General features: G+C 37.1%; 1 protein-coding gene across 2 annotated transcripts in view; it reads left to right on the top strand.

The window, feature by feature from the left end:
* The window catches only part of EIF3H (eukaryotic translation initiation factor 3 subunit H), a 98,508-nt gene that overhangs the window by 66,594 nt on the left and 13,274 nt on the right, over positions 1-18,640 (top strand). For both annotated transcript variants that reach the window (XM_060611183.3, XM_060611182.3), the window contains exon 3: positions 17,309-17,476. In XM_060611183.3, the coding sequence (XP_060467166.2) occupies positions 17,309-17,476 (168 nt within the window). The remainder of the gene's footprint in view (positions 1-17,308; positions 17,477-18,640) is intronic.

Raw genomic sequence — 18,640 nt, 5'->3', positions numbered from 1 at the left:
TAATTTTTTTTAATGTTTATTTTTGAGAGAGAGAGACAGAGACAGAGACAGAGCATGAGTAGGGGAGGAACAGAGAGAGAGGGAGACACAGAATCTCAAGCAGGCTCCAGGCTCTGAGCTGTTAGCACGGAGCTTGATGTGGGGCTTGAACCCACAAACTGTGAGATCATGACCTGAGCTGAAGTCAGATGCTCAACTGACTCAACCACCCAGGTGTCCCAATAGGAATTCATCTTTTTAAGGAGTTTTTGTTGTCTGGTTTTGAGAAGTCCTTGGAGAAAGTGTCTCAAACATTGCCTAATCTATAAAAGTAAAGCAGGAGAGAGATGCTTGGAAAGAAAGACATGGTGGTATTGAAATCAAATAAAGTGGCTATTTGCTAATTATCGTTACTAACTTTTTACAGCTTCAAATGAGACACTGTTCACTTAAATTATGCTTTTGACCTCTGTGTTTCAACCTGATTGCTAAACTTCCTTTTCCCAGTGAAATGCTTGAGAAGCACTCTTCTCATCTTTCCAGTACTTTCTTACTCAACAACCTTTGACTGATTTTAATTTTGCATTTTGCTGAGAGCTTAGTGTAGCTTGATCCCTTCAGTGTAATGGACAATTCTGTAGTAAATGGACCCTACTTAATGCTCTTTGATCTGAATGTAGCCTTTGACATTATGAATTTCTGTCTTCTGGATCCTCTGCTGCAGTTCCATAGGAACATCTGGTTTACCTCTTGAAATGCTTCTGTTACTGAACTCCTCAAATTCTTGTATCTCTTTTGCTTTTTCTCTCCCTATCTTATCTGTATCTTTAAACTTAACTATCACTTTTGTGAGCATGTGAATTTTGTTATGAATTGAAGAACAGAATGTACTCTGTTTGAACTTTTAGCTCTTGCTAATGTTTTTCTTTTTTAAATGTTTTTTTGAATTATAAAATTTATGGAATAATTTTTTAGAGAATTTGGAAAACAGGAAAAGGTATTCTTCTTGTGTCTCTAATAGTGATTGTTAATGATATGGTATATTTCCTTCAACTTAGAATGTTTTTTAAAATTTAAAGCTTAAAAATTTTAATTTTAACGTTTTTACCTTTTGTGTCTGTTTTATATTATAGCACATATAGTGATCTTGAATGATCTTCATTGTTGTTAAAGCTGTACTGTGAAAACTCTTAAAGGCATGAAGGTATCACAGTTAAATCTTCTGTCACCAGAAATATTAAGTAGTTTCTAATTTTTGATGGCCACTTAATAGCGTAACTTTTTTTGTTTTTCAAAATTTGAATTATCTTACCACTGATTTCTAGCAGAGGAATCAGTTACAGGGCGTAAATATTTTTATGGCAAATTGAAAAGAATGTGAGTTTGTTACCTGGGAAAGGCACCTTTGAGTCCTGGTGGTTACCTTTTTTATGAACAAGTTACTCATGGGACAAATGAAAACACTAATACCTACCTTAATATGAAATATGGGGAGTATCTGATTTAATCATTGAAATTTAACAGGTGCTCAGTAAGTAATTAGGAATTACCATGAGACAACTATTATTACTGTGACTGCCTGAAAGTAGGTTTTATTGACTTCTTTTTTTTTTTAATTAGAGAAAGGGAGCGTGCAAATGGGAGAGAGGGCAGAGGGAGGGATAGAGAGAATCCTAAGCAGGCTCCCCACTCAGTGCAGAGGCCAAGATGGGGCTTGATCCCACAACCCTGGAATCATGACCTGAGCTGAAATCAAGAGTCTGAAATCAAGAGTCCGATGCTCAACCACGTGAGCCACCCAGGTGCCCCTTACTGACTTCTTGTGTCATTTTCCCCTTTTCCTCGAAGTTTTTGGTCATTCATAAAACTTTTTCAAGTGGTGGCATCATGTCATCAAAACATTAGTGTGTATAAAAATATATGGTGACTTTTTTTTTTTTTTTTTTTGGTAAATCGATAGTTTTTCCAGGACAGATTTGAAATAATACCTTCCAAAGAATTATTTCCAAAAATAATGTATTTTGTAACTAAAAATGGGCAATTCCCAACTGCCAGAGCATCATTGATAGTACTGCTTTTTGTTTTTTAATGTTTATTTTTTTACTTTTTTTGAGAGAGAGCAAGTGGAGGAGGGACACAGAGAGAGGGAGACAGAGACTCCAAAGTGGGCTCATGAGGTCAGCGACATGGAGCTCAAACTCACAAACCATGAGATCATGACCTGAGCTGAAATCTAGAGTCAGATGTTTAACTGGCTAAGCCACCCAGGCGCCCCACTTTCTTACTCTTTTTAAAGCACAACCAAGCAGATGTCACACTATTAGGGGAACCTTGTAAAACAGCTGCAAAGGTAATGGTAAACACTGTGTTTGGGGAGAATGCAGGGTACCTATGTTGTTTCTTTTACAAAATGACTGTTAAATAATACTGCCTAATATTGATTAGGCATTTACTGTTAAATGTGCATGCTACTATATATTCAGCTTCACAATTGATTGCAATTGATGTGCAAAGAAGCATTCCTTCTTAGCCTGTATACTGTTCTTATATAAAAGGGAAGTGGTAGGTAATTTTCTTCTTCATTATGGAAAACCCATGGTTGAACAGGAGAGAGTTTTTATTTAACAGTTATTTTGTGAACTGTAATATAGACAGGAAAAAGTGTGTTAGGATCAGTACTAGTAGAGTATAGTTGTGTTTTCAGCAGGAAAAGGGTGTTGCTACCACAGTGCCCACCCACACACTTCTTTATTTACAGGAAGATGCTTCATTGGTTTTAGAATTTTTCTTCCATGCCCTCCTTTTTTGGTACTTGAACATCTATGAAAGTGGGTTGCAGTTTTTGACTCCATGGTGTCTTATTATTAAAATTGCCAGCCCTCTTTCCTTCTTTTTTTATACTCAGAATTTTAGACTTCATGAAATAATGTTACTTCCTTTCTAATTTTAATTTGGTACAGAGGAAAATAGTGAAAATAATAAAATTAAAATTTCAATCTGAGTGTTTGCCTTCAGAATATGCTGAATGAAAAAATCTCACCATGCTTTTCTAGTACTGCCTATGAGGAGAAAGATGTCTGCATGAATCTTTGACATTAGAGAAGAGATTACATTTTTATGCCTTCTTTATGACACAGTCAATGCCAATGAAAGCTATTGCCATTCCTTCAAATAATTTGCTAAAGTGGCATGTTTTAGCTAAACATATAGTATTCCAAGTAGCTTTACAGTGGTAGTTGTGAGTAAAGTCACAATTTTTAACATTGAGATTGTGATAGTGGGATGAGTAAAGTGTTCCCACTTTACTAAGCCTTGATAATTGTAATTTGTTTGAGGAAGAAGTTGATGAGATTGCTGTGCATATTTTAAAAACTGAGTCTAAATATGGCAGTAGGTTATAAATAGCTGCAGAGCTTTTAGTAACATCAAGGGTTAGAATCTAGTTCCCAGAATTTCCCTAGTTGAAGTAGTAATTTTTAGGTGTAATGTGTTCCTCGGACAGAGGTTTATATATGTATGAATAAATGCAGGCCTAGATGCAGGATCATCTGACAGTAACAAAATGCTTGTTGCTTTACCTTATGACCCTGCATAGGGTCTGCATAGGGAGCTTCTAATTTAGTAGAACTAGAACAAGAAAAGCAGCCCCTTAGAACACAGCCTATGACCCACGTCACCCTCCATCTGTACATTGTGTGTTAAAGCCCTGGAGATCATGTACATCATCTGTGTCATAGATACGTAGCAGTTTTATTATGGTTTTAATTTTAATTTTATTAAACTTTTATTTGTATAATTAAAAGTAGGATAACCGCTTTTTTAAAACTTGAAATGGGTGGTGTCCGTGAGTGCCAGATGTCTGTTAAATGATCTGCAGATGATACAAATTTGAGAGACACACTTCATTGTCTGAAGTAAAATAAGGTTTGGGGGAGAAAATCTCATGACTTTTCAAACCTCCTCCTTCTTCGGGGTTAGTCTGAGGCCTTTTTTCTGTGTGGGGAACCCACATAGACTCATTAGTCTAGAACTCTTGTCCCTTCTTGAGCTGTGATCCTTGTTACTGCCCTTACTCTCTGACCACACTTGTTGTTAGGTTTCTAGTCCATAATTTTTAGTGAAACTGACGTTTTTCATTTATCTCTGTAGAATATTCGTACCTACAAGCACAATAGAGATTAATGATTCCAATTTCAAAACTTAGCAAAGAAACATGTAAAATTTTATTCGTGGAAGATTTTTATCTGGTCCTCACTAAAACTCTTTATTATAATTACCATGTTATAAGCATTAAACCAAATCATTTTTTCATTTGAGATGAAGTCTAGATGATTTTAAAACTCTATTTTTAAGGGCAGTTTGGTTGTTTGGATGCTTTCCTCTGCTTTATATTATTATATTTAATGGCAGAGCCAAAATAGCAATTCAGGTCTCCTGTTTTCTCAGCCAGTGACTATTCTTTTGCACTGCATTCTTTGGCAAGGTAGGAAGCCAGGTCTTTGACTCCCAAACTTGATTTCCTGGTTGTTATTAACAGAGATAGTTTGTTCATTTAAAAAATGCAGAGAACTGTATAGGATTGCCCAGATTCTTCCTTTAGGGATCATTTCAGCATTTGTGTATGCTCAGGAATGCCGACTGTCATCCTGTGTGTCTTACCCGCTCTTCTCCACTAGAATGTCAGCTGCAAGAACCTCTTTCTGTCTTCCTCTCCCAGTGCTGGACAGCACCTAAAAGTCTGGCATATTATAGATTGGAATAAATTTGTGTGACTATGTGAAAGAATGAATGCATGAATTCACGGTTTAAGATTTTTCTCCCCCAAAATATGAGGAGGAAGCATCTGTAAGCCATTTGTAATGCCTTTATCTAACGGAGTATTGTAATCTTCTCTGTGAGGTGGGGGGAAATACATACATCCTTTGGGGATAAAGGAGAGTTTGTTGTTGTTGTTGTTAAGGTGATGCTACCTGGTTTGAAAATGCTTTCAAACATTGCAAATACTCTGATTAAACTCAGCTTTTAAAGCAGATACTGTTTGGTTTGCTTTTGGCACAATTTCAAAAGCCTTGGCATAAGCTGCTGGCTCAGTATCTATGGACACTGCTGTGAGGGACAACCTTTTTTTTTTTTTTTTTTTTTTTTTTTTAATGGGGTGGGAGAAATAATCTGAAATAAGTTCAGGGAAAGTAAAACAAAGATAGCCCTTCCCTAGGTAGTTATTTATGCTTCCCTAGATATTTATTTATATATAGTTAGGCAGTTTATTTCTATCAGTGTAGCCCACAGAGGTTAATTCTATTTCAGACATCTGGCAGGATCCTTCCTGCCAATGGCAGAAGAGAATTATTTGGTCTGCTTTGTAGCCTTCTAGTATCTTTCTGTAGTAATTTTCTTGCCTTTCAATGACTTTTTACTCCCCCCTACACATGGTATTTCATCTTTCTTTCTAATCCAAGAGGCTGTCCATAGGAACACATCTTTAGGAGCTTCAGATTACATAGTGACAGCTGATTAGACATGTCTCAGTAATGGCTTCTAGAGATCTCTGTAAAAACTGTAAAAGATAACAGGGTTACTGAGTTGCTTGAGGATGGTGTTACTCTGTGTCTTTAGAGCTGTGTACCTCCAAGGTGCATTTGTAACATAGCAGAATACGACTTGTGCTAAGTGTATTTTTATAGTTTTGGTAAAGACCAGCCTTTCCCCAAAATGTGTATTCTTCTCAAATAGAGAAGGGATCTCTCTCTATTAGAATCACAACTCCCTCCTTGCCTTTACAACAGTCTTAGCTTACAATCCCCATTCATTATCACCTTGTGGATAAGGGCATATGTTTTCTCCTACCCGCTTTGGGGATTACTAGTCTTGGACACAGAGTAGTTTAGGTGAAGCCTCCATCCAGCTTTCCTCATGACGGACTTCCTGGTCTTGGTAGGATAGGGTAAGAGTGACATTCTGTTGTGTATCTTAGTGAAAGCTGGGCTTTCCTCGCTGGTCCTTGGGCCTGTCATTCTTACTCTTCCTGATAGTGTTGTTACCTTTAGTGATCTCAGCGCTGTCCTGCTACTCTTTGGCTATCCCTGAAGTGAATTGATTATTGCTTCACACCTTGTCTCTCCTCCTCTCCCCCTCCCCTCTCCCCTCTCCCCTCTCCCCTCTCCCCATATACATACAGAGGAATGAATCCCTAAATGGGACCACATTGGCTTGTTCTCTACTGCGTCTCAGTACTTGTTACTCTCTTTTCGCTCTTGATCCCCTTTGAGAATTTGGTGAAGGCTTTAGACCGTCTCTGCCCAAAAGTGCAGATGCATGTGGTTTTGGGATAAGGAGATTTTAAGGGGAAAGGTAACATGGCCTTGTTAAAAACAAGCCACAGGTTTTCTAAACCCCAGATTTATTGTGGCTGCTATAAGGATTTCTGCTTGATGATTTTCTCAGCATAGAACTCTGTATTCCTTATCCTATAAAAATAAGTTTGGACAAAGCAGAGCAAGTAAGGTAAGAGGCGGGGGACAAAAAAGGGGGTGAATGGACAGTATGGTTATAAGTACTTCTGTTTCTCTAAGTAATATACAGGAAATTATTTTCCCTTCCTAACCTTTCCTTTAAGTCTGGTCATTTGCCATTCTTGCCAGCTGTCCCGTCTTTAGTTTATAGTTATTCTTAAAAGATCGTGTCTCTTTGACTTTCTTCTTAACAGCACCTTTAATACTATTTTCTCATCTAAATTGTCCTGATGTTTGAAGGTAAAGGAAACTGTCTTTGGACAGATGAGGCTGCTAGAGTGGATCCAGTAGGGGCATGTTGTAAAGCTGTTCGCTGTATCTGATTGAATTCAGCTATTTTCCTTTGGGGTGGCAGTTTTCCCAGTAACCTTTATCTAGTCTCCATATAAGCTGGCATTACTGCTCACTCCTCCCCATCCCGACCCTCATCCTCAGTGTTGTTTTTAAAGTCACCCGTTGGGAGGGGACAGGGAGCTGATTTCCTTTCTTTGGAAGAGTTATAAATGGAATCAGGAGAAAGAAACTTCTGTAGTACAATGCAATTATAGTGTTACATGCATAGTAATAATAGGACACCCAAGATTACCTTTTCTTGAAATCTAATTTCTGTAGCTTGTCTCTTTCTTTATTGAATCTGTTCTTTATTGTACTGAATATAATTAGCTTATAGTTATAGTATGTAAGAAGTATTTTTTTTTTTTATTTTGTCATCCTTTTTCATGCTAGATTGGTTTTTGATCATATTCATATTTGGACATAAGAATTCGGTTTCATGAAATGGATGTTACAGATTCATAGACTTTCTTTTTTGTAGTCATACAACCTCTAATCCCCTTCTCTGTTCTGATTCCCCCCTACTCCCATATGGAGATGGGCATGGAGAGTTTATACAACACTTGGTGACCAAGTTAATCAAATGCAGTTTTCCAAAAACTTGGACATTGATCGAGATAAATGCCATACATGACTTCTGGATTCTAAATTGCATTTCTGAAGAACAGGTGATGGTAAAGACCTATTGAGTTTTTCTTGAGATTATTTAGTACACAGAGCTCTTGCTGTAAATGAGTTCATTTAATCCTCTTTTAACTACTTTCTGAAGTAGGTAGTGTTTTTCTTCTCATTTTATAACAGAGGAGACCTAGGCCAAAATAATTTTGCTGTAGATTACACAACTAATAATGTGATAAAAGATGGTATCTTGGCTTGGGCTGCTGTAACAAAACACAGTAGACTGGGTGGTTTAAACAACAGGAATTTATTTCTCACAGTTTTGGAGACTAGAAGTCCAAGATTAAGGTACCAGCAGGGTTGGCACTTTTCACTGTGTCTTTACATGGCCCAGAGTACTCAGTACTGCCTGTGGATGGAGAGAGAGAAAGAGTGAGAGTGCGCGTGAGCACATAGAAGCAGGCTCTGCGATATCTCTTCTTATGTGGTGTGTAAAGGGCACTAATCTCATCATGAAGACCCTACTCTCATGGCCTCAACTGAATCTAATTACTTTCCAAAGGCCTCATCTCTAAATACCGTAACATTTGGGGTTAGGGCTTTAACATAAGAATTGGGGTGGGTCATAATCAGTCTATAGCAAATGGTATTCAGACCAGATTGGCTACTTCAGATTCTGATAGCCTGGTACCGTGTTCTGTTCCCTGCTCCCAGGAGTGCTGGTATCTAGGTTATTTGGTGACCATGGCAAATGCCGGCAAGTTAGTATCAGTAGAACATTCTATTGATATGTATGTACACACTTCTTTAAGATTATATTTATTGCACACTTCTTTTGCCAAAAATCATGGAAAACAAGGGCAAGCATAGGTAAGAAAACAAGTCATATACAGTATCACTCCCTGGAGAACTATTGCCATTATCATTTTAGCATATTTCTTTCTAGTCTTTCTCCTTACAAAGAGGAAGCAACCCAGGTTGTTTACATATTGGCGTTTATATGGTTTATAGTTTTATATATCTGCTTTTTTTAGTAGCATCTCATGAGCATTTTCCCATGCCATTTAGAGATTTTTTAGAAGCATTCTAAATGCCTTGGGGAAAATAAATTTGAGACCAGTTCAGAACGTAGATAGATGACTGTGAGTTGAGTGTGGAAGATGACTCAAAGTGCCCCATATAGGGAGGAAACATACAAGTAGTAGGGTTTGAGGGCGGGATGGATAAAGCCAGTGTATACCTTTATAGTGTGTAGTATCTATGGGCCTTTCCCCTGAAAATGCTCAGTAAGCACAGAGCCATGTGGATGGAAGGTAAATTTTTTAAATTGCCATCATCATATGGTTGGAAGTGGAAATCACCATTTTCCAGCTGGGGAAATTAAAGCTCAGAGAGATGAATGTATTAACTACCACCAGCTTGTTGGGCAGCCATATTGAAGAGGCCACTTTTTAGAAGATGGTGTCACTATAACTTGTTGAGGCTCCCAGCACAGGTGGTTCTCAGCAAATGGTTTCAGAATGAACAGTTTTGTTTGTACACTGCAAATAGTACCTCCCCAAATTTGTTCTCTATTTTGAATATTTACTGCCTACTGCTAATGCATCTCATTCTAATTTTTGAACAACTGGAGTTTGAATTGATAGGGGATGAAATTTTTAATTCATTTTGGCAGCCCTTCTTTTTTTTGATAACTTGTACAGACTATTTTGTGTGTTATAAAAAACACTCATGAGGCCATTCTTTCTTTGTTTTACCTTAAAAATGTAGATTTATAGGAAAGGTAAATCAAGTGTGATTATTCTATTATGGAAATGTCTCCTGTTTCTCAAAAAATTACATAGGAATTTTGCTTTGAAACCTTACATGAAAATTTTATATTAGGGTTAAGTACTAGAGAAAGTCTTAACCTACTATGAGATCTGATGTTTTTCTCCCTTTGGATAATATAAATAACCATGTTTGCCTTGTTGCTTTGATTGTCAGGATTCTCAGAGCCAAATTTGAGTATTTTAATAAAAATATCTATGGCTTGCTTTATTTTGTTCAGGTCTCTGCCTCACCTGCAATTTCTTCTTTCTATATTCCAATTTATACTTTGCCTAGTCCCGATTTACTGATGATTTTTTGTGTTTTAAAGCAGGCTACTTCCTGTCCTTTGTGATCCATAGTAAGATATATATCTATAATTTCCTAATAATTGTGACCTTTCTACTACATTAACAGCAATCATGTTTTTGAAATATTCCATTTTTTCCCCTGAATACGTTGAGTGAGGACGTAACTTTGGGCTGGCATTGAAGTAGTGCCTGATGTATTGCTGTAAATATGACAGAGGTGTTCCCTGTCCTTATGAAAAAGCCTGTAACCTAGAATGAAATACATGATTTTCTAAATCTCCTTTGATCTTCTAACATATCATGCTCTTAATTGTAGAAGAGGTAACATTGGCCAATAGGCTGTTCTTCAAGAGAGAATTCTTCATGGTGTTGGATGAGAAGGTCTATAGCCTTTGGTCCTGTCGAGGTGAATTCACTTGGTATAAATAGATCTTAGATGACATACAGTGAACTTGTGCTCTCTATTACCTGCTTACCTGCATGTGTTTTCATGACCAAGGGCATGCATATATATATTTCCATGCATACATGTGTGTGTATGTGTATATATATATATTTCCATGCATACATGTATGTGTATCTATGCATGTATATGTATATGTGTGTATATATATATGTATGTATATATATAAATTCTCATAACCTCAAAGAAAGAGGATCTCTTGGCTGTGTTTCATGATTTGGTTAGGAGGGTAACTATATGAAATTGTTACAGGATGTACACGTTATTTTCTGTAAAGAGTCCAGTTTATTTCATAAAAGACTTTTTGAGACATATTAAAACCTCAAAAAACCTGATTTCCCCTAATTTTCAAAGCTCTTACTAGTTTTAAAAGAGTCACCCCCCCCCCGCCCACCACTTCCCTTATCTTCAGGTTGGCATTTAGAAGGAATTCTTGGTCAGAATTCATAAATACTCTAAAGAAGAAATTAAACCACCCAAGGCAAATGAACTATTTAAAAAACATTTCTGTAAGATTATAAAGAAAGGCAGTATTTTTCTTATTTCTTTTAAAAATAAAACAGATTAGTTTTTAAGTAGAGTAGAATATATATCAGGCACTTAATGTGAAAAACGAACTGTTACCAAAACCCTTAAGCATTCACAGGGGTGGCCTTAATAACAGATGTTTTAACTGAAAAAAAAAAAAAAAAAAAAAAAAAAAAAAAAAAAAGAATTAATATATGATACAGACTTGGGTGAAGAGAATATGGAAGTTTTAAGACACATGTACCCCATAGTTCTCTCCACCCAAAGTCGACTCTATTTAAGTCTTTTTTCAAATGCACATTCTGTTTGCTTAAATCTGCATCTGCTACTGGCTTCGAACACTTCCTGCAACGTATGTGCAGCTTGGCAGAAAGTCTGATATGCAGAGGAAAGCACAGAGTAGTTGGTCTTATTAAATACTGAGGTAAATACCTTCAGAGTTCATAGCTTGTCGGTGCTTACTGGTGTCCCATGGTGCTGCTGGGAAAGAGGCTTATAATTATTTTCTTAAAAGTCCTACTTAGGGGGCGCCTGGGTGGCGCAGTCGGTTAGGCGTCCGACTTCAGCCAGGTCACGATCTCGCGGTCCGTGGGTTTGAGCCCCGCGTCGGGCTCTGGGCCGATGGCTCGGAGCCTGGAGCCTGTTTCCGATTCTGTGTCTCCCTCTCTCTCTGCCCCTCCCCCGTTCATGCTCTGTCTCTCTCTGTCCCAAAAATAAATTAAAAAAAAAAAAAAAGTCCTACTTAGGTTAGCCCTCATGCTAAAACAGATAGGAAGTTTTGATGTATTCCACTTCCCTGTCATGTTTGTTGAAATCATTGAGCTCTGCTGTACAGAGCTGTGGGCTTTTGTTTGCTTGCTTGCTTTAAAGCCATTTGTATCTCTTGATTGAGCTTAGTAGTTTTCTTTGCTGCCAAGAGCATGTGCTGCATCTGGTCTGTGTCCCCCTACTTGTGCTGTGTGAGTCATCTTTGATCCAAGCCACCTCTTAGTTACAAAGTAGCATTGGCATAAGTTTCAAATAGTGACATAGAATGCAGTGTTTTTAGGAGTTTGATTATGTATTTGTGATAACTACAGACTTTGACATTTAAAAACCTTTGAAGGTAGTTTTATCACTTAACATCTTACTGGTATTGCTAAATTATTGGTTGATTTAGTGGTCAGACATGTATGAACTGTGTTTTCTCAAAACCTAGAAATTGAGTATTTCTGTTGTGTTTTGTGTGTTGTGCTTTATTGGCTCAGAAATAATTTACACTTTATGAATAAGAAGAGATGAAATTCTGTAAGTGGGTGGTTGCCTGGGCTTTGGAGTCGCAGAGTCTGAAGTCAGATTGAGTCCTGCCACTTTATAGTTTTTCTAAGAGGATTTCAGTAATGGTGATTAGCTCATTAGAGTTCCTGTGAGGAATATGGTCAGAGAACATATGTGGACCACTTAGTGGGAAGTCTGACATAATAAGTGCTCACTAAGTGCTAGTTTCTCTCCTGGGGTTTGGCTCTGCCCTTTCCCTCCAGCCTATATATATGGATATTTTTAATATAATTCTGTGACAATATATTTTAAAATAATTTGGATTCATTCGATATAGTATTAAGTCACTAAACGAGACAGTACGTCCATTAAGTTGTCTTTAATTTCTAAAGTTTAAATTAGGTTATTTTGTCTTTTCAAAGTTAATAAGACATCTATAAAACACTTTTTTCCCCCTTAATCTGACAGACATTAAACTATGCTACAGATTTAACTTTCTGCTTTCAGTCATCCCAACTAGCCAACTGTGGTACTTCTTTGTTCTTGTTTTTCACCGAGAAGTTATCTTTTAATAGGGTTCACTTCAAATAATAAAATAAAAAAGATGATTTTAAAGACAAGGGTGAGGAATTGAAGGGGAAAGAATGCTGGCTACTTATTCTACTGAACTAAAAAGCTTCTAATCCATTCATTGTCCTTCTCAGTGATCTTCAGGAGAACTCATATCTCAAGCTTGTTTGTTGTTTGCCGGCATAACTCCAGATATAGCATTTAAATATAAAACAACATATTATTTTCAGTGTTTTCATACTTGGAGATAAAAACAAGAGAAAGCCTAGCAAATGTGGTGGATTTTTGAAAGGAATAGTTATTGGGCAGCCTGCCTCAGTTAAGATAGTTTTAGCTGTAGGCAATTTAAAATCGACTGTTTTGCAAAGAGGATATCTGGAAAAAGTGAATATGAATATCCTGGTGCCAGACTTTGAACAGTTATTCAGTATTGTAAACCAGGCTCTCCTTTGCTTGGGAGAGGCTTAACCAATTAAGACACTTGTAAAGATTGAAGAGACTATAAAACTTCAGCTCATTTTGATAATCCTTCCAAATTTTGTAGCACTACCTCAACTGCATTTTACGTATAGCTTTTGTATTAGTAATGGGAGTTGGCTTAATGGTAGCTATCAGTTTGTTTTCGAAATTCATTTGCTGTGCTCTGTATCTCCTCATTCTGTAAAGTGTTTGCTTTTTAAGCTAAGAATGCTTAAAAAGTTCTTTCTTAAACTTTTCACTATACAATTCTGAGCTTTCTGTTGGATATTACCATGATTTAAAAATAGTCCCCGCCTCCAAAACAGTTTTCCTCTTTCTATTCATTTTTGGGAACTACCCGAGGAATATTTGGTTATATTAACTCAGAAGTGAGTATCATTGGATCAAATTGCTACTTGGGCTTCTTTCTGTTAAATAAGAGAATTTTAGAACAAAAGTGAGAGCGTGCCTAACCTTGGACCAATTCTACAAAGATGCCTTTAAATGCTTGTTTCTTATTTCATTGACCTGCATTAACTCTGCAGTAAGGAGTTTGTGGTATCAAGGAGCCTTATTTTTTTTCTTTTCCTTCTCTTTTTTTCCTTTTGTTTCTTTTGTTGTGATTCTCTTTGTTCTGAGGTGTGAGGCACTCCTTAAATAGGAGTGAACTTTATCTCTGCCTGGGCATATCTTGTATGCTCTCCTGTTAAAACTCCAGCCCAGTAAAGTGAGTCCAGCTGGGCATAAGAAGGCAAACATAGTTCTACCTCCCACTCACCCAGAGTCTGTGGGCTGGAACAAGGCATCATCACAGCCACTTCCCGAAAGCATGAGCTTCCTCCCCTTCCCTGTTACCTTTGTGTTGTAGCTACATTGGGTCTCTTGCGTGTGCCTTAAGCACCCACCTTGTTATGACTCCCTAGAGAAACTAGCATAGCCACAAAAGCAATGATGGCATTCACCTGGAAGGTGAGCATCTGCCGGGACCATTCTTTATTTCCTGTGTAGAATTCCCTCGCACGTCACCTTTTCACGATTTTTTCCCTCGTGTCTTTCGTAGTCCAGAGGGGTGAAAGGTGTGAGCTGGTGTGGCAGCTCAGATCAGTTGAGTGGTGGTAGCTGCCAGGAGCATGGTTTTGAGACCATTTAAAGGACGGTCTGCTTGCATTTCTTATCCCTACTTAAGTTTACCAGGGTACTTCTGCAGGGTTTGGTTTTGTGCTTTTTGAAAATGTGGGTGGGAGGAAGAGGAAAGGAAACACTGCGTGGGTGAAGGGAGATAAGAGTCACGCGTCTGTGTCAACATTAGAGGGAGGACACAGATCTAAAAGTCTGCAGAGAAAGCAATTCACTTGGCTGGCTGTGAGTTTTTTCTTGTTCCTCAGCTTGTATATAATAGAAAAAATGTCACTTAAACATTCTTTCTATTGAATCCAATGTACCTCTTTGTGTACTGCAGGCTCATGTGAGTAGTCCTGGTGAGGACTAGGCCTCAGTGTACCCAGCTTTACTTGGAAGCCCCAGCACCACCCCTGTGCTCCTCTTTTCACGGATCCCTTGCAGTCCTTTTAGATCTTTCTTTCTGGGTGTGACACCTCCAGGAGGACATTCTTTAAGTTGTGGTTTTTAATTTTTAAAGTTGGGGTAGTAAGTCCAAACCAAAATAGAGACTATCCAGAAATTTCACACAGAATAGGCCCAGAATATATTTTTTGTATAATAGTGAAATTCCGGTGCCTTGTAGATTTTGAACAGCAATTTTATCAACTTACCTGTCTTGTTCATACCCCTTACATTTTAATATTTATTTGCCATATTTAGGTCATGTGAAAACGCTTATGACTTTAAAAATACGTTTTTATTAGGGGCGCCTGGGTGGCTCAGTTGATTAAGTATACAACTCTTGATTTTGGTCCAGGTCACGATCTCAGGGTTCGTGAGTTTGAGCCCCTCATTGGGATCCACGCTGATGGTGCGAAGTCAGCTTGTGATTCTCTCTCCCTTTCTATCTGCCCCTTCAATGCGTGCACTCTTTCTCAGTCTCAAAATAAATAAATACTTGTAAAAAAATAAGTTTTTATTAGAGCTTTGCAAAATCTTGTGTGTCATGATTTTCTAAGCTATAGAATGGCAAAGTGGAAGTGGTCTCCTCACCCACCAACTCTCCCCCTGCCCCAAGTTCTACCAGCACAGAAGCTGTCTCTCCACTTCTCAGTTCTCAGAATTAAATACATTGGAGCAGTGTTAACTCTATAGGGCTACAAGCCGCCTATTCCTCAGTCTCTTCCTAGCTAAAAGGAACACTTATTTTCATTTTTGTCCAAGGGGCTTAAAGTGCGTAAGATTCCGGATGAAGAAGGAATTTGCAGGCTCACTACTGTTCATAGAGGTTTTTTTTTTTTGTTTTTTTTTTTTTACCTCCTGCATCCTGAAAATACTATTATAAAAGCTATTGTATTCAGGCTATTTGGGGAGAGACTTAGTAAGATTACAGACTGCTTTTCAGAGAAATTCATTTTTAAGTATTAATGCATGCTGGAGGCTATGCTTTAGTCTATAGAAAAATTATTACTTATAATTAGCATATTCAGTGAACAATGTGGAGTCACAACATTTTCACTGTGATGAGCTCTTAGATCTTTCTGGAGATGGGAAAGTTAAGCATCAGAAAAAAGTCATTACCTGGATGGCAGGACTCCCCATGGGAAAAAGCGAAGCACTGGTATGAGAACCTAGATCTCAAGATTCCAAGTCTTTTCTTTTTTTCTATTGTTGCCAATTGAATCTAATTTCTCCTTATATTATAGCTAAATTGTACATTGACCGATATTTTGGAAGTACTGACTTAAAGAAATCATCCTATCCAGTCATGTGTTGACAATTGTCAATTGCTTGTTACTCTCTCCCCATCTTCTCCTTGTCCCTTTAAAATGAATGGTAAATTTAGTCTGGCTCCTATTTTGTTTGTGATATTAGAACTTTTAACTGTGATTAAATCTCATTTGCCAAGTTAGTGATTTTATTTTAATTTAAAAGAGGGAATTTTAAAGCAGAGAGAGACCATAGCAGTGATTCTATGCCATATTTATGTGTTTGATATGAATCTGTTAACCTAGCTGGGAAGGAAGTCTGTTATGTGCCAGAGATACAAAAATTTAAGATAAAAGATAAATTGATATAAGATTGTCATATTTATCTCATACTTCTTCTTGAGGCCATCATATTGTATGTAAAAAGAAAAACTAAAAAACATATAATTCTTGAATAATTACAAGTTGACAGCCATATTTTATCATGAGAAATAGAACTTTCTTTGAAATTAAGCAGATTTGTAATTTCTTTGCCTAGTAACAAATGTTGAAAAGTAAGATTGTGCCCATCTGAGGAAGGTTCTTTTGTATTTTATGATCCTGAATCCTGTTTGCTTTATAAAACCATAGTGCTATAACCAAGGAAATGACAAACATATAACTTTACATTTGCTAAAACCTGATTAAGAGTTTTAAAAATGAAATGACTAGATTCTGAGTTAAGCAAATATATTTATTCCACATAGTTGTGCATTCATTATAATAGAAATAGCCTGGATAGTAGGTTGACTATAAAATTTTCTCCTGTATTACCTATTTGCTACTCATTTTTGGGCTATATTGCTTTTAAAGGTTTTAATCTTTTATTTATTATATTCTCAGTTTGCACCTATTTTTCTAATAATACTGCTTTAAGTTAATAATGCACATTATAGTTATTAATTTGAAGGGAGTAAAAGTCTTTCAACCTTTTCATTCTACACATGGTGATTAACTTATAACTCTAATGAAAAATTAATATCTATTAGTTAACACAAAAGAACACACAAGAAAAGAGTTCTTTTTAAAATTTAGCATATGCAGCAGGGGGCACCAAATGAAGGCAAAAATGAATTCTTATATTTTAAATCAGCTACAGCTTGTATTCTGTTCGTATTTAAATAATGTGGTAGTTAATTGTTTCCCCATTCATTTTCCTGATGATCTTAACTTCTCAGTTCTAAAATCTGTGTTGAAGAAGACATTGATAACTATTCTCACTAATTCAAATGAAATTTCTTAAAACCAACCAGTATAGCAAATACACAAATTGTTTTCTTAAACATTGACTATTGTTAAGAGTTTTGAGAAGGGAGTGGAAACCACATTTAATAAAGAATTTCATTTTTATAACAAGGCATTATTATTGTGTTTTTAGTAACTTTTCTACAACATGTTATTTCATCAATGAAAAAAAGAAAGCTTCGGGGATTTGAAATGATTTGAAAGCTTAAATTCATTTTCTTTATATGTGAACTGAATGAATTTTAAATCTGGAAACCTGTTCCCTGTAGCTAATAAGTTGTTGTGTAACAACTCATTTCCAAAAAGGCTTGTTTTTAATATTTGTGGCGTCATTAAATAGATTTTCTTTTACCCCCTCCTCTCTGTATCGTCTAGTCCAATATCAGATGGAAATGATGCGCAGCCTTCGCCATGTCAACATCGATCATCTCCACGTGGGCTGGTATCAGTCCACATACTATGGCTCGTTCGTCACCCGAGCACTCCTGGATTCTCAGTTCAGTTACCAGCATGCCATTGAGGAATCTGTCGTTCTCATTTACGGTTAGTAGGAGTTTCCTTTATTATTCTTTTCTTCCCTTAATGTTATTACTACTATTTTTGCTTTCTGTCTTTTTGCCTCTAAGAGCAGCCTGGCAGGCCTTCTCAAGTAAATACCAACCCTGTTTCTGCAGCAGCCTCAGCAGCAGCTAAGTCTAGACAGGGTTTCCTTCTCTCTGTTTATTTTTCTTGCTATCAGAGCCCTGATGTGTACATTTTGGAATGCTGGAGTAGCTGCTTCATTTTTATTCCTCCGTCTCCCCTCCCTCATTTGAAGGGGCTGGTGGAACTCGACCAGATGTCTAACAAACCCCAATTGCTAGAGTGTCTGGCTCTGTACGTGACTGACCAATCCTAACACAGTGTGCCAAGTTTTTTTTTATACCTCTGACAGCAGCGTACAAAACCTGGACTGTTTCTTAGCACAAAGATTTTTTTCTTTTCGGCCTATTTAATGGTGTTTCCTCAAGCTCTCCAGACCAGATGTTCTGTGCTGTATCAGAACTGTAGGCAATTTAACAGCTTTATAGCCTTCCCCCTCCCCAAACACTCACAGTTTGCCATATCTGGCAGACTTGCATATAGTTTCCAGCTGAGAAGTAAATGTAACGTCCTGAGTATCTGTCAGAAAAAATACTAATGAATACGATCAATCTTATGAGCTGCCCCAAAATTGTTTCAGTATGTTAACAATTGGATTACAGTAAAGAACAAGTTGTTAAAGTGTACTTATATTGGCTGGAAACATTGCATCATCAGACCTTGATGAATTTTCCACTTGTTTCAATCTATTTTGGTTTTCATTTTATCACCTATTGCTAAAAGTTTCACTGTGTTAAGTTTCAGACAACATGAATGTTAACACAGGTTTTAGGCGAATATTGGCGTGCCGGAGCCGTTATCATGCAGCAAGTGCTAAGCTCCCTTACTCAGGGAGTATTTAAGCAGCTAGTTTTTGACAAAATTAGTTTCTCTGAAACTAAAAAGACACTTTTGTGATAGCACTTTCTTGTTGTTTTGTTTTTAGAATCTGTTTTACTAAACTTGGGCAGTGATTCTTAGGATGGATACATTTCGTTTGCAGGGTTATTCATTTAAATTAGTCGACTGAACTGCACAAGTGCATGCAGTGTATTTTCATATTTAATATTCATTAGTATTTTTCTT

Source organism: Panthera onca, chromosome F2, assembly GCF_046562875.1.
Source record: "Panthera onca isolate mPanOnc1 chromosome F2, mPanOnc1 haplotype 2, whole genome shotgun sequence".
NCBI lineage: Eukaryota > Metazoa > Chordata > Mammalia > Carnivora > Felidae > Panthera > Panthera onca.
This window is presented reverse-complemented; position numbering and strand designations above follow the sequence as displayed.